This window comes from Aristolochia californica, unplaced genomic scaffold (assembly GCF_029961685.1).
Source record: "Aristolochia californica isolate CCGP_79_NKW_82.1479 unplaced genomic scaffold, dmAriCali1.0.hap1 SCAF_13, whole genome shotgun sequence".
Lineage (NCBI taxonomy): Eukaryota > Viridiplantae > Streptophyta > Magnoliopsida > Piperales > Aristolochiaceae > Aristolochia > Aristolochia californica.
The window spans coordinates 4,972,651-4,989,573 of record NW_027181804.1 but is presented as its reverse complement, the minus strand read 5'-3'; the positions used below and the strand labels follow the sequence as shown (position 1 = coordinate 4,989,573).

Genomic DNA, 16,923 nt, shown 5'->3' with positions numbered 1-16,923 from the left:
TTAATATCTTAATTAATAAAAAAAACTACATTATATTACTTAATTATTATAATTTATTATAAATTAATATAATAATCACAAGTGACTAGAATAAATTATCAAAAATAAATAAATAAAAATAAAAAATAACATAAGCAAATATAATAAATAAATAAATTATTTTTTAATAACATAAGATGTGTTTTAACATTAAAAACCACTAATTTAATACAATATATATATATATATATATATATATATATTAAAACCATTGGTTTAATCAATTATAGCAATGGGATAATTAAACCAAAATAATTTATCAAATATTTATTTTAACAATATTTTAATTATGACTATTAAATCACTAATTTAATATAGTAATTATAATATAAATATATTAAATAAATAAATAAAATTATTTTACAAATAAACATTATTAATTATTATTTTTATAACAATGGTTTAATTTTTCCTAAGTTAGGAAAAATTAAACCATCGTCTTCCTTAGCACATGTCATTTTCCTCACGGCACACATCGTCTTCCTCAACGACGGGCCAACAGGCAATAACAACAAAGGCAACGCTCCGACAATACGCCAAGAGAGAGAAAAGAGGGAGGCCGAGAGAGAAGATAAGTTGAGAGGCCAAAAAGTTCTACGACAGAGGTTCGACCACCCGTGCTCTACAACGAAAGTCGAGAGGGAAGCCGAGAAAGAGGAAGGCCAACAGAGAGGGAAGGGGAGGGGGGGTGCAAAGAAGTCGGGAGGCCAAGAGGCTCTGCAACAGAGGTCAAGAAAGAGGAGAGGGAGGAAGGCCGCCCGCTAGGTCATCATCCCTAGCACCAGGTTTCATAATCGACATGAAATAATCAAGTTGCTCTTCTAGCAATTTTAGGCATGTCCATCTTCACTTGTTAAATAATAATCCCACATATATTAATAAGATTTAAAACCTTGAGTTTATTAGTTAGAAAAAAAGTTTCCTAAATTGACTAATTATTTTAGGATAAACTTTAAACCCAATTTAACATAATATCAAAACAAATACTTGTATTTAAACATCCACCTAAATTATCCACATACCTACATATAAAGGCCTCCACACATAAAGGGGAATGTTAAAGAATAACCTCACATGAATATTTCCTATAGTGGTTTATCATTTTGGGATAAGTCTTAAACCTAATTTAATATCACTTGCCATTTCTTATTTCATGGAAGGGAAAACTTACCTATTTCTCTTACCATAACCTAATTCTTAGCTTTAGTAATTGGGTGATACAAGTTCTTGTATTACACCTAAGACTACTAGACAAAAACACCTGAAATGACTAAGAATATAAGTCTCAAAACAACAAGATGCCCACCCCTCTCATTAATCGTGGATTGGCCAGTGACAAGTGAATTCAGTAGATTATCAGTATTTTTTTCCCTTTTCTTTTCTTTCTTTAACAAAATTTTGTTTTTCCCTTTGCCAACAAAAAAGCACTTCTACTTTCATTCTATTTATGCTTTATTTTTAACTTAAATTTGAACATAAAATAACCAAAATTAGCGAGATAACATGATACTATACACTCATCTCATCTGGGAGCATTTTCTCAGGTCACCCAAGTGATTGATTTCTTTCTCTGAGACATGCACCATGCCCAACTGCTCGTCAACCTTTTCAATGAGAAGCTTGAGCAAAGGAACTTTTGAGAGTGTTCTACAGGAGCCCACCAAAATCAACTTTTTCTGCACCACCACAATAAGAATCAATCCTTAGCTTGTCATATATTTTCCTTTTTTTTTCTTGTTTTTTTATTGGCTGGTGTTTGCTACACATGAACATGTAAAAAATTCATCTTGAAAATTTTACTTTATGCTGGAAGACAGGTGGAGAATTTAACCTGCCCAGCTTGAGTGTGATGTTGAATAAGATTTCATGTTGGATCAGCAGTTTTGTGAGAACAAATGGGATAAAATGGAGTCCGTATTATGAAAAAAAGAGCCAGAGTGAGATGGGTAATGAAACCTTGGCACGAGTAATAGCAACATTGATCCTCTGCCAATCTCCAAGCAGTGTAGAACTGCAAGCCCTTGAATTCTTGCTTGATCTTACAAAAGAAACTACAATGCAATCCTTGTCTCGTCCCTGTTCAATGATCCAAACAGTTTTGAATGATTCCTTTCGTGCCAAGTCTGGCTTCAATGAATGATGAAATGGAAAACCACAATCCAAGAGAAATAGCTTATAATCTAGAAATTCTACTCATTTAGTCTTTCATTTGCATCAAAGCTGCTTAAGCAGCTATCAACTGGAAGAAGTTTGACCTGGTATTTGTCAATGGTGTGTATCTCCACAGATGCATCAACAACTTGTCGGATTAGATTTGCCTGAGAGTTGTAGGGTGTAATAATACCAATTTCATCACCAGTAATGCCACCTTTTACCAGTTCTCTTGTGATCTAATAAAAAAGCATATGTAAGTACACAGAAACCAGGTAAATGATAAAATCAATACCATTCTTAAGAAAAATGTGGACCCGTCTGTGCCAACTGTACATAGTATATTTAAATAAAAAGGCTCTAGTTTTCGGTAGAGCACAAACAAATGTTTAGGAGCAAAATTATTTTAACTGAATGGAGGAAAAGTAAAACGCTGAATAAGCACAATTAGCCTGACACCAGCATCAACTCAAAAAGGCCATACTTTCCAAATTCTCAGAATGGGGAGTCAACATAGATTCCATCATAGCTTTAGCCCATGAACTGATACTCTTTAGATTTGCTGATGTCAGCCCTAATTGAAGCTGGATTTCGATGATTCTTGGATTTGCATTGCTGATTGTTATTTGCCCTTATTTTGGTGTGTGCATACTCACTTTGCCAAAACCCTAGAAATTCGAAAGTGGGCCCACATATTTGACACTTGCACAAGCCTTTTGAAGGCGAAATTAAGGTTGGTTCAGTCTTTATCATACTGTAATGGCTGAAACTGGTGAAGTTTACAGCCCTCCCTCAAGAGAAGTGGGTAACTCTGATGGGAAGGATACTACTTCAATTACATCAGAAAAGTTGAATGGCTCAAACTATTTAAGTTGGGCCAAATCTATGAGGATCTATCTGAAGCCCAAGAGAAAGTCGAGGTTTATCAAAGATGACCCACCAGTGCCTTTGAATGATGATTGGGAGGCAGAAGACTCAAGTTATGACCTGGTTAATAAACAGTGTGGATTCTAAACTAAAGAATCAAATTATGAATTGCAAGACCACAAAAGCAATGTGGATTTCACAAGAATCCTTATATGCAAAAGAGAGTAAGTTGTCTCGAGTGAATGAGTTGTATACAAAGTTTTTTACCATCAAGAGAGGTGACAGACCTGTTACTGATTTTTATAGTGAATTTCTTGGAGTCTAGCAAGAAACTAACGTTTATCATTCATTCACAACTGATGAACAAGAACTGTAAAAACAACAATCCCCAATTGCTGGTTGCAAGGTTCCTAGATGGACTGGGATCAGAATTTGATGGGATAAAACCACAATTACTTGCCTCAGATGAGGTACCTACTCCATCTTCTTCCTTTTACAGGATTATGAGGACCGAGAATATAGTAATATCTAGAATTGATGAGTATTAAAATTGCTGATTCATTTACACTTAACATTGTTAGCTACTCAAAGTCCTCCAAAGGCCATGGCAGTAGTAGTAGTGGGGGGAGAGATGGGCCCAACAGAGACCGAGACTGAGGCCGAGGTGATAGTAAATTCAAACGAAAATGAAATCATTGTGGTCGAACTAACCACTTCTCTAATAAATGCTGGATTGAATTTGAGAAACCAGCATGGGCCAACTCAACAGGTCATGGGAACAATGCAATTCCTACTACACCAGGGAATAATATTGTACCAAATTCTTTTGATGAGGAACAACAGTTAATTCACTATTTGGCCCAATTGAATGATGCTTCTATCTCCACTCCCATGGCTCAGACTTCCACTCCTACTGCCACTCTGGCAAGTACAGGTACATCTACACTTCATGTGATTTCATTCCCTACCCAGACCCTTGATTCTGGTGCACCATTGCATACGTGTTAGGTATGTCATTGTTGTTTTCTGATCTGAAAGAGTCTACTGATATTAAACACGTCCCCCTAGCCAATGGTTCAGTAACCTTAATTAAGGGTGTTGGTGTGTTGAGATCATCATTCTTTATGTCTCCTCAATCAGTGCTGTTCGTCCCTAATTTTCCATTGAATTTGTTGTCAATTGGTCAACTTAAATGTACATGGGCTGATTTCAGCAAATGTACATGGGTTTATCTCCTACAGGAGAAGTCCGAGATATTTGATGTATTTAAAAATTTTCACAATAAAATAAAAAACCAGTTTGGAACTTCTACTCGTGTATTTTGCACTAATACTGGTTTGGAATTTATGAATCACAAATTTGATATGTTTTGTCAAAATCATGGCATCATACATCAATCAACTTGTGTGTTTACTTTGCACCAAAAAGGAATTGCAAAATGAAAAAATCATCAGTTATTGGAAGCGACACATACTATGTTATTGCATATGAATGTACCCAAGTCCTATTACGGTGATGCAGTCCTTACTGCATGTTTTTTAATAAAGAGAATGCCATCTTCAATTTTGGAGGGTAAAATACCTATTCAGGTCCCACTGCCATCTAGTCCATTGTTTCCTTTGTCACCTGAAGTCTTTGGGAGCGTATGCTTTGCCCATGTGTTTGGTCCCTCCAGAGACAAACTCTCTCTTCATGTAGTCAAATGTATCTTTTTGGGATATTATCGTACACAAAAAGAATACAAGTGCTTTTGTCCCTCAACAAGGAAGACAATTGTGTCAGCTATTGTGACTTTCTTTGAAGAAACCCTATTCTTTACTAGATATGAGTTTCTCTCCTATTCCAGAAGTTGTTGCTCCAGTCCTAGTTGAGAAGACTTCTAAACCTACACCTAGTGTTATTATTGAGAAACCCTTGCAGGTGTACTCCAGACGATAGGTGCCTCTACCTCAGCTTTCAATTCCTTCTCTTACACCGAATCATGACTCGTCCTAGCTAATGGATCCTGAGGTAAATGATCTACACTTTCCCATTACTCTAAGGTGCTCTGAAAGGTACTCATTGCCCCCTTTCAAATTTTGTTTCCTTTGAATCAATTTAGTCATAGATATTTTACTTCCTTTGTCGATGATTGTAGTCGGTGCGCTTGGATTTACCTTCTTAATGAAAAATCTGAGGCATTTGATGTATTCAAATTTTCTTCAATAAAATAAAAAATCAGTTTGCTACTTCACTTCATATCTTACGTACTGATAATGACCTCGAGTTCATGAGTAATAAATTCTAGGTATTTTGTCAAGATCAGGGAATTATTCATCAAACATCACGTGTCTTTACCCCTCAGCAAAATGACATAGCTAAACATAAGTGCAACAAGACAATGCGATTGTAGAGTGTACAATCTCAAATAGATGGTTGGTTTTATGAGACGAGAGTGGCAACGAAATTCTGTGATGCTTGCCCAGTTGACACAACTCGCACTGAAAAGAAGAACTCGAAGAAAATTCTAGAAAGACTTGAGTCAGTTTTACTACAGACGGATGATGTAACCACAAGTGTCACTGTAAAGGAGAATATGCGGTATGTAACACCTATATATAATTTTGTCGATGGCTCTCCCAAGTAGTATAATCCATCTCTTTCACAAGCGGAACCAATCGTCTTCCTCGTCGTGAGATCCTAAAAAACACAATGAGTAGGATAAAATGTGAAAGAATAATTCATGGACTTGGTTAGCCAACCAAAAACAAATTTGAGGGAAACTTGGGGACAAAAAGCGTTGACCGAGGAGACAAAAAAGACATCAAAGTAACATTGCCTACTCCTTGAATAGGAGAGGTAGAACCATCCACAAGATTAACATGTTGGATACACAAAGATTCTTTCAAATCGAAAAACAATGATGACATACTTGACATGTGTCTGGAGGCTTCTGAGTCAAGAACATGTTAGGAATTAGATGCCCTAATTCCAAACTGACGAGAGCAATAATAATAAATGCAGAAGAAGAAAAAAGCAAGCACAAAAAAGGCAACAAGATTTATACAAGTTTGCCACAAGGTGAGACTATGTCCTGTCTTCCACCGTTGCAATAATTCACTATGAAGATGAAATAGCTTACAAGAGTGATTGCACACACTTTCAGGTGTAGTTTTTCTCTAGCCTCTCTCAACTGCAATTGACACTCCTCAGAAGATGATAAAACCCTAATAGTGGCGCTCCTCAATTGTAAAAAAGAAAATTAGGGCAACCGGCTTTTCAAAAGTGAAATTCCCAAATTGCCCTTAATGAAACAACAATCAATATATCATGGACCTAGCGGGGGTTCCGCCCCCTTCCAACCCCCACGACGACTTTACCGTGAAGGTCCATCCATGTACCGACTCAGCGTAGGGTGTTGATTAGGTTCCACAACTTAACAGAACCTAGAATGGTGACTAGTGAACATGATAAGCTGCCATACCTGAGTCAACACTGGTAAAACTAGGAACTATGATGGAAGCATGAGCTAAAGATGTTGAGGTCGAGGCAACAAAGATCTGAGCCATGCGCTGAGCAACCTGTTGTTGCTACTATATCAATTGTTGCATCTCATCTAGAGCACCCGATGTAACTGATATAGAGGAATCTAAACTCCCACTTCCACTATCAGGAGTTGTAGAAGTAACCCATGTTGGCTTCCCAAACTTAACCAAACATTTGTTAGAATAATGATTATTTCTACCACAATGACCACACTTCCTTTCTAACTTACCACACCACGTCCTCTACCTTGGCTTCCACCTCTAGAAGAATCTATAGGAATTGATGTAGTGTTGAAAACATTAAGAGCAATAGCTTCCATTATCTTTCCTCTTCACCTGCTCCAGGTACAATAGTCTTTTCAACCCTCATAATATGATTATTAGTGGTAGAGAGTAGGAATTTCATCTCAAGCTAACACATGGGCTTTCATAGCATCAAATTCAGCACCTAAACCATCCAAAACATTTACAACCAGCAGTTGATTTTGATGTTTTCTCTGTTATCGTATATCTTTGTAATTTGTGTATCATGAAAGGGCATTATTGTAATTTCTGTATCTTATAACTTAAAATTATGTATATCTATGTATCGGGAAGCAATAAACAGCATCGAAATAGAAATCGATCTCTTGGGTTTTACCTTCATCCAGAGAAATCGATTAACATAGTATCAGAGCTGCGGGAGATCATCGGCGCCAGGAGTATTTTTCGGTACTCTCAGAGGTGAGTTATCTTCCTCCCAATTTCTGTTTCGTCAAATCTAGGTTCTCGGTTCTTGATTTGGTTTCGGTAGACTCACGGAGTCATTTGCGTCGCGAGTAGACCTCGTCGGGGAGATTCAGTAGCAAGGGAAGGGGTTCTACATCGTCGGGGAGATTCAGTAGCAAGGGAAGGGGTTCTACATCGTCGGGGAGATTCAGTAACAGGGGAAGGGGTTCTACGTCATCGGGTAGATTCAATAACAGGGGAAGGGGTTGTCGTTGCCGTTTGTAGGTTACGACGGCGGGTCAATTGTTCCTCACACTGACTTCATTTGCAGTCTTTCTCGGAACAGCAATTCACCGTCTTTTGCTTCCTGTTTTCGAACAGTGAAGTGATCTCAGAGAGTAGCGAGGGGGGAAGCCGCTCATATAGGAAGAAAGAAGGGGAGATTATGTTTGTAGATACAGAACACCAGCCACGTGCGTGTACGTAACGAGGGCAAAGAAAGGAAATATAATAAGGTGTTTCTTTTCTGCAATTTGTGGGTTTCTGTCCAAAGAGGTGTCATCTGGATTTTATCATGTCATCTGATAGGTTAAACTCGTTCCCTATCCGTTTCACGGGTAAAAATTACACTGCCTGGGAATTTCAGTTTTGTTTATTCGTTATGGGCAAAAGAGTTATAGATGGAAGTGATCCCGCACCTCGAGAGGCCGAGGCTTTGTCCAAGTGGACAGTCAAGGATGCTAGGGTCATGACTTAGATCCTTGGCTCCGTTGAGCCTCACTTTGTTCTCAATCTGAGGCCTTATAAAAATGTGGCTGACATGTGGAGTTACCTAGCCAAGGTTTATCATCAAGACAACACAGCGATGCGTTTTCAATTGGAGTATGAGATGGCTAATTTTACACAAAGTAGTCTCTCTATTGAGGAATATTTTTCTGGTTTTCAAAACCTTTGGGCTGACTATGCAGACATTGCTTATTCTAATGTTCCCGTTGCTACTCACTCTCTGCTATTCAAGCAATGCATGAAACCAACAAGAGAGATCAATTCTTGATGAAGCTTTGTTCCGATTTTGAAATTGCACGGTCTAATCTGATGAATCGTCATCCAGTACCATCTCTAGATACTTGTTTCAGTGAACTTCTTCGTGAGGAGTAGCGTATAGTAACTCAGGCTGGCATGGAACATCGGGCTAATGTTAGTGCCCCTGTTACTATGGCTTATGCAGCACAGGGAGGAATAAAGGAAGAGACATGCGTGTTGTTCAGTGCTTTAGTTGTAAAGCTTTTGGTAATATTGCTAGGGATTGCCCTAGGAAGTTCTGTAACTACTGCAAGAAACAGGGTCATATCATCTCTGCCTACCCCATTCGACCTGAAAGGAAGCAGGTTACTGCTTATCATGCCTCCGCTGGTGCCACTAGTTCTATTGCATTGCCTGCTGCCTCGCCGGTTGTTCCTATTCTTGCTGCACCTACCACCTCAACAAACCCAAACATACTCACTCTTGAGATGGTACAACAGATGATCATTTCTGCTTTCTCTACTTTTGGGCTCTCAGGTAATCATAAAGTTTCTTCTAAGCCATGGTATTTTGACTCCAGAGCTTCTAACCACATGACCAATACTGTTGTTTCTCTTTCCAATGTCAGAAATTATGATGGAAATCAAAAAATTAACACCGCTGATGGCAGTTCTCTGCCTATCAGTGTTGTTGGTGATCTTTCCTCTTGCTTAACTGATGTTTTTGTGTCTCCTGACCTCTCCACAAATCTTATTTTGTTGGTCAATTGGTTGATAATAATTGTAAAGTCAATTTCTCTCGATCTGGTTGTGTTGTGTAGGATCAAGTGTCAGGGACAATGATCGCGAAGGGGTCTAAAGTGGAACGACTCTTTCCTCTTTATATTTTTCCTTCAACCATTAATCCTAGTTTTCCTTTCCTTTCCTTTCCTTTGCATGTAATGTTGTTGGTTCTGGACCTAAGATGTGGCATAAACATCTAGGCCACCCAAACTCTGATGTACTTTGAAAATTATTTAATTTTGGTTTATTGGGACAACAAGCATTTTCTTCTCTTGATCTTTCTTTTGAATGTCCATCATGCAAACTTGGCAAAAGTAAAATTCTACCTTTTCCTCATCATGCATCTCATGCCTTACAATGTTTCGATATTATTCATACTGATGTTTGGGGGATTACACCTGTTGTTTCTCATGTGCATTACAAGTACTTTGTCATCTTTATTGATGATTGTACTTGGCTTACTTGGCTTACTTGAGTTTACTTCCTACGGGCTAAGGCCGAAGTTTTTCTAGCATTTAAGCGTTTTCTTGCTCTTCTAGAGACTCAATTCTTTGCCAACATCAAAGTCTTGTGCTCTGATTCTGGCGGAGAATACATGTCTAATGAGTTTCAGGACTTTCTTCAAAGCAAAGGGATCATTTCTCAACGCTTTTGTCCTTTGACACCGCAACAAAATGGTGTTGCTGAGCGAAAAAATCGTCACCTTCTTGATGTGGTCAGAACCCTTTTACTTGAATCATCTGTTCCTTCTCGTTTTTTGTGTGAAGCGCTTTCTATTTCAGTTCATTTGATCAATCACTTACCTTCTCCTACATTACATCATGTTTTTCCTTTCTTTAAGTTGTTTGGCCATTCTCCTTCATATTCTGATCTTCGAACATTTGGTTGTGTTTGTTTTGTGCATCTCCCTACTCATGAACGATATAAACTTACAGCCCAATCAGTTAAGTGTGCTTTTTTTGGTTATGCTATACCTCAAAAGGGTTATGTTTGTTGTGATCCGCATGCTCGTCGTATACGTGTTTCTAGGAATGTAGTTTTCTTTGAAAATCAATATTTCTTGCCATCTCATGTTGAGTTGCCGTCTGCATCTTTATCTCTTCTGCCTAGCTTTGATGATTCTCCTGTGGAAAGGCTCAAACCTGGTTTTGTGTATGGCAGACGTAGTAGACATGAGTCTGGTTCCACTTCCTCTGTGCCCCCTCACAATTTTGTCCTGGCTCCAGTTTCCACAGCTCTTCGCCAGTCTACTCGCCCTTCTCGGCCTCCTCATTGGTATGGTTTCTCCTCCACTGTCTCTCTTGTGGCTACTTTATCCTCTATTTCCATTTCCACTTGTTACAAACAGGCCATGGCACATGAGTGTTGGCAGAATACAATGCAAACAGAACTTCGAGCACTTGAGGAGAATCACACTTGGGATATTGTTTTTTGCCCTCCTACAATTAAGCCTCTTGGGAGTAAATGGGTTTTCTCTGTAAAACTTCGCTCTGATGGCTCTTTTGCTCCTGTTGCCAAAATGACCACAGTTCGTACTATCTTAGCTATTGATGCTTCCCAGTCATGGCAACTGCATCAGATGGGTGTGAAGAACACCTTTCTTCACGGTGATCTTCACAAAGAGATCTACATGAGGCTTCCCTGTGGTATGACTACTTCTTCTCCTTCTGATGTCTGTAAGCTACGACGTTCTTTATATGGACTCAACCAAGCTCCCCGGGCTTGGTTTGAGAAGTTTCGCAGTACGCTTCTTACCTTTCGGTTTACACAAAGTCAATATGATTCTTCTATCTTCTTCCACAAGTCGACATCAGGTATAGTCCTCTTGGTTTATGTGGATGATATTATAATTACTAGCATTGTTTGTGATTTGATTACTAAGGTTCAGCAGTTGTTGCATGCCACTTTTCATATGAAAGATCTTGGCCAGCTCACCTACTTCTTAGGACTGGAAGTACATCATCGAACCAACGGTATTTTCATAAACCAGCATATGTATATTCAAGATATTATTACTGTGGCTGGTTTGGAGGACACTTCTTCGGTTGATACTCCTATGTAGGTCAATGTCAAATATAGGAAAGATGAAGGGGACCTTCTAGATGACCCTACTATCTATCGGCGCCTGGTTGGGAGTCTCATCTACTTGACCAATACCCACCCCGATATCTCATATGCAGTTCATCAGGTCAGTCAGTTTATGTTCTCTCCTCAACATCTCCATATTGTTACAGTTCGACGCATCATTCGTTATCTTCGAGGTTCTCCTACTCGTGGGTTATTCTTTCCTACCGGGTCATCCCTTCAACTTGTTACTTATAGTGATGTTGATTGGGCTGGGTGTCCGGATACACGTCGATCTACTACGGGTTGGTGTATGTTTTTAGGTGATGCCTTAATTTCTTGGAGATGTAAGAAAAAAGATCGTGTTTCTAAATCCTCTAATGAGGCTGAGTATCGTGCCATGTCTACTGCTTGTTCTAAGATTGTATGGCTACGCGGTCTTCTTGCGGAGCTTGAGTTCCCTCAAACTACTGCTACCCCTCTTCATGCTGACAACACTAGTGCTATTCAGATTGCCACCAACCCTGTTTTCCATGAAAGCACCAAGCACATTGAGGTTGATTGTCATTCTATCCAAGATACCTTGGATAGTCAGGTGATATCTCTTCCTTACATTTCTTCGGATCTCCAAGTGGTTGTCTTCACCAAAGCAATGACTCGGCAACGCATCAATTTTTTGTTGGCAAATTGTTGTTGGTTGACTTACCAGCATCAATTTGAGGGGGTATGTTATCGTATATCTTTGTAATTTTTGTATCATGAAAGGGCATTATTGTAATTTTTGTATCTTATAACTTAAAACTATGTATATCTATGTATCAAGAAGCAATAAACGGCATTGAAATAGAAATTGATCTCTTGGGTTTTACCTTCGTCCGGAGAAATCAATTAACATTCTCAACTCATTTTCATCTATAGTAAATGGATGATATACATTGATCTCCTGCCATATGCCAAGAAATGTACTATAATACTCTGTAACAATTTTATTTCCTTTTTTCAGTCCAAAAAAGTTTGTATACATCTCATAAACCCAAGAGAGAATACTCTCATATGCATAAAAAAATTCTAGGGAACCACATAGCCTTTGTTGTCTCACAGTTCATCACCTGATTTCTCAAAGTAGAGTCAATACTATTGACAATCCAGGTCATAACCCGACTGTCCTCTACCTCCCAATCATCACCTGGAGGCACTAGAGGGCCATCTCTAATAAAAGTCAACTTCTTTCTACCCTTCAGATACATTCTAACAGACTTATCCCAATTAAGATAATTAGACCCTGTTAATTTCTCAGCAAGTCTTGCAAATGTCCCTTGGTGCTTATGGCTCGAACAAATTAAAATGATGCTGATTTTTATTAAGACAAAAGCTCAAAAGAGCAATTTACAAAGGATGGAAGCATTCCCAAACAATGAGAGATTGTTGGGAAGTTCCGAATTTTGCCAATTTATCAGCCAAAGAGTTGGCTGATCTAGGAATGAGATTCCAATTACAATGAGTAGAAGCTACAATGTCAGAACCTATCACCGATTGTATTGCCGATATTGTGTCCTCTATTCATTGTAATTGGAATCTCATTCCTAGATCAGCCAACTCTTTGGCTGATAAATTGGCTAAATTCGGAACTTCCCAGCAATCTCTCATTATTTGGGAAGGCTTCCCCCTTTTTTAAATTGCTCTCTTGAGCTTCTGTCTTAATAAAATTCAGCATCATTTCAAAAAACAAGAAAATTCTCAGAAGTGATTATGATGGTATCCTTTCCATCAAATCCAAAATTTTCTCTAACCGGAGTATAAACTTCTCTTTTCTTAGTCATAATACTGATATATAATCACAAAATAACCAATCTAAGCTTCTAGACAATTTCAAGATTTATCACCAAGGTGGGCCACACTCACAAAATTAGGGTTAAGGAATATTAATAGGATATGCACACCTCAACAATCCAATAACCAACAATTCAAAGCAATCTCAGCCAATATATGCAAAAAGTGTAACAACTAGGGCTAACGTCATCAGTTGGATGATGATGCAGACATCCAGCATGGGTTGGGTGAAGCAAATCCCAAGAAACCCAATTAGGGCAGTTAAAACATAGAGAATCCTTCAATGATTCATAAAGACTAGTAATTCTAAGGTTATGGGAGAGAAAAGAAGGGAAAAACTTAATTTTGATGAACCAACATAAAAAACCTATAGAGTTTCTCCTTCCAACAAGTCACCCTCTTCAAAATCGACAAGAACTTGCAATAGAATACTCCTAGCAATGATCTACTGCTTTGATACCATGTAAAAATCAAGATTTGGGTAAGGAAGAGGAGAAAACGAGGAAGGAGAAGAAGATTTCTCTAAAAAGCCTGGAGAGGCCTCCTTGGGAATCGTGCACAAATTCCTAGATCCTCTTAAATAACTGTCTTGGGGTAATAATTACAGAAATACCCCTATACACTTAATAAACCTTAATCTCTATCTACTTAACTATGCATCCTATGTACATGAAAATTTAGCCATTGACATAATTTAACATGCAGAATAAGATTACATAAAGAAAATTAACCACATAGGTGGTAAAATGACTAAAATACCCATGGATGGTAAAATGACCAAAATACCCCTGGATGTATTTTCTAAAATGGCCCATACTATTAGCGAATTGAAATAGGTAAGCTCTGTAATCAAAGAATTTGATCTGCAGGAAAATGAGCAAATAGTTATGTATTGTGATAATTAGGTAGTATATTCATTGTTGGAAATCCAGTGTTTCATAAAAGGACAGAACATATTGAAGTAGTATGTCACTTTATAAAAAATAAGTGACGAAGAAAGAAGTCGTTACACCATATGTACGATCATGTGACCAAATTGGAGATATATTTACCAAGGCCTTGGGAAAATGTGAATTTGGGATTTTCTACAACAAGTTGAGTTTCATGGATATAGATGCCCTAACTAGAGGGGGAGTGTAGAAAATCATAGAGAAGGGCAGTTTGGTTATTTTATATATTTTGTATTTCCTGGAGTGTATGTTACTTTGTTCAGCATATTTTAATATGCCATTGGTCTAAATTTCATGTAATTCTAATAAGTGTAGTGGGAGATATAAGGGAGAAGGGTAATTTTGTGATTTGTATTTAAACCCACTTATTTAAGAGAATGGGAATTGTGCATGATCCCCAAGAAGAATCAAATTCATGAGTATTTTATTCTTCTCTCATCTCTCTCTCAATTTCTTCCCTCTTTTCTCCAAGTTTTACTTTTTTCAGGTACCATACTCTAATTTGTAACAAGCTTTGAGTATAAAATTGTAGATTCTGTTCAATAGATGAAATAAGTGCAAAGACAATAGCCCGAAAAGTTCTGTTATACCTCTGCAACAATGTGGGCCTCGGTAGGATTGTTTATGGTTTTGCTTTGTTTTACTTCAAGAGCAGGTAGCATGTCTAGTCCAAGTGAAAAATTTCAGTGAAATTGTATAATAGAACAACACAATGGAAACAGAGTGGAATGAGAAGATTTGATACCTGTGTTGACAAATGCAACTGATCTTTTTGGATCTAGGACCTGCAAGGATTGAGAACAATGCTGCCAGCAATTAGCACAATGCCTTTGATGATAGCATGTCTGCTCAATCGCAAAACAAATACTTACAAAACCACAACTCTTCAAATATAGATAAATATATGACACCTCAAGAGCAACATACTATTAGAAAAATAATTTTTAACCTCATTTAGCCATGAAGCCATAGGCTTGCTGCACATAATCTTGAGTTTGGCATCAGCTACTTCAGATGAACCACAACGCAATCTATTTCCATATATAAGGGTATTTGACAGTTCCATAATACTGGAACACATTCGGTACTGCAATTAACAAAAGATTTTGAATCATATACTTAATATGTAAATCAAGATAGAACATATAAAAAGAAAAGAAAAAACGTAGATATAGACCTGGCACTGTAAGGCAGAAATCGCTTGAGGATGTGCTTCAGAGAGCCGACAAAACAAACTTTTACCCATTCCACTTTCCCGAGCCTCAGCACTCTGACAGGTATACAATTAAGCCCTAAAAGTTATTAACACAAAACAATAGGTCATTTATGTAGTATGAGTCATGTCTACCTTAACTAGTGGCGGTAGCTGGTAATGGTCTCCAACAAGGACAAATGTTGATGCAAATGCCAACGGTCCTAGGGATACCTGCACAAGAAAGTAAAAGTTAGCAGCATGGAAATCTATGCATCAAAATAAGCCAAAGAATTATTGACAAGAAAAGCAACGAACTAGGGATGCAATACCCTATATTATAAGCATGACAAGATACCAATCCAGCCTCTTTAGCAAAAGAAATTTTGCAGTATCATACAGGTTGCAAATACCATGTATTTTTACTGCTAAAGAAACTGCAATAATGTAACAGTAGAAAGAATGAATTACATACAGGCAAGGTGATCTGCCCAGCTTCATCCATTATGCATATGTCAAACTTCATGTTTGCAAGCAAAGAATGATTTATCCCCAAACAGGTTACTCCAACAACTTTGACTTGGTTCATTCTTTGTTTAATGTCTTCCACCCTACTTGTGTTTGCTGCTGTAACATAGAATTTATAAGCAAATCTGCAATATAGCAAATAATAAAGATCTGAAATACACATTAAGCAAAAATTTGGAAAAACTAAACCTGAAAAACAGTATCCGCGAACCTCCTCATGTATGGCCTCTTCTCTGCCAAGGCGCACAAAGTCTATACCCTGAAATGCCATAATTGAATTAAATCCAAAAAGTTCACAAAGACAAACTGACATGCAACAACTAGAGTCTCTGCAAATAGGCTCTAGTAACCAAGTTAAAAGTGATCCGTGTGATTTGCTTCTAAAAAAAACAAAGGTAGCTAACACAATTTAACATAAAAAAATAGCTCAAATGTGTGTTCCCAAAAACAAAGAGTGAGAGAAAGGGACCAAACTCATGGCACTAATGAAGCTATCAACAGAGACTAAAGATTACCAGGCTTTCGATTTGATAAAAAGATCACCTGAGCTTTCAATTCGATAAAAAAGATTACCTGAGCTTTCAATTTGATAAAAAAGATTACCTGAGCTTTCAATTTTATAAGTAAATTATCTACAGCTGAATTCGTGTAGGATGTCAGCAAAATGGAAGCACCTCTGATCAACAAAGCCTTCACAGCATGCACCATAGTTGATGTCTTGCCAGTTCCAGGCATTCCTAGAATAAGAGTGTAATCCTTCGCTGCAAGTATCTGAAAAATGCCAAATTATATGATAAAGAATATCAAGACTTTTCTCAGTAAATTGTCTATTTAAATAAACCAAAGTTAAGTTTTAAAAGAAAAGTAGCTCCTAAAGCATCAAAGAAACTGTGAGGGCAGAAATTCATCAACCTTACGGACAGCTCGCCGTTGATCCTCATTCAAACTTTTCTCTGACTGAACATAGGATATTGCTGGATCCTGGCTAAATATAACCCCACTATCAAATCTCGGTGCCTGTCACAAATATGCATATAATGAGCTGACGAATCTTGGATGTTTGCATAGAATATGGAGCCAAGTAAACTGCAAGCCAAAATCACTAGTATTCACCTCTAGATCAACAATTATCTTTCGAAGATGAGAATTTTGTGCATTTTTCATGAACAACGCTATGAGGTTGAATCTTCGTAATAAAGAAATGGATAAAGTGGTTAGTTTTTGTCACAGTAGTCACATCCAAAAAAGAGAATGTAGCAGTTATG

At 37.7% G+C, this 16,923-nt stretch overlaps 1 protein-coding gene across 1 annotated transcript in view; it reads right to left on the bottom strand.

The window, feature by feature from the left end:
* Window positions 1–1,306: 1,306 nt before the first annotated feature.
* The window catches only part of LOC137948178 (DNA replication ATP-dependent helicase/nuclease JHS1), a 47,915-nt gene continuing 32,298 nt past the window's right edge, over window positions 1,307–16,923 (bottom strand). Inside the window, exons 22-34 of the mRNA XM_068794161.1 lie at window positions 16,772–16,844; window positions 16,571–16,675; window positions 16,262–16,429; window positions 15,848–15,917; window positions 15,606–15,757; window positions 15,287–15,364; window positions 15,116–15,208; window positions 14,888–15,025; window positions 14,684–14,723; window positions 14,529–14,602; window positions 2,295–2,429; window positions 1,996–2,115; window positions 1,307–1,715 (exon numbers count right to left, since the gene is read on the bottom strand). Coding sequence (XP_068650262.1) covers window positions 1,557–1,715; window positions 1,996–2,115; window positions 2,295–2,429; window positions 14,529–14,602; window positions 14,684–14,723; window positions 14,888–15,025; window positions 15,116–15,208; window positions 15,287–15,364; window positions 15,606–15,757; window positions 15,848–15,917; window positions 16,262–16,429; window positions 16,571–16,675; window positions 16,772–16,844 — 1,405 coding nt within the window. The 3' untranslated portion in view covers window positions 1,307–1,556. The remainder of the gene's footprint in view (window positions 1,716–1,995; window positions 2,116–2,294; window positions 2,430–14,528; window positions 14,603–14,683; window positions 14,724–14,887; window positions 15,026–15,115; window positions 15,209–15,286; window positions 15,365–15,605; window positions 15,758–15,847; window positions 15,918–16,261; window positions 16,430–16,570; window positions 16,676–16,771; window positions 16,845–16,923) is intronic.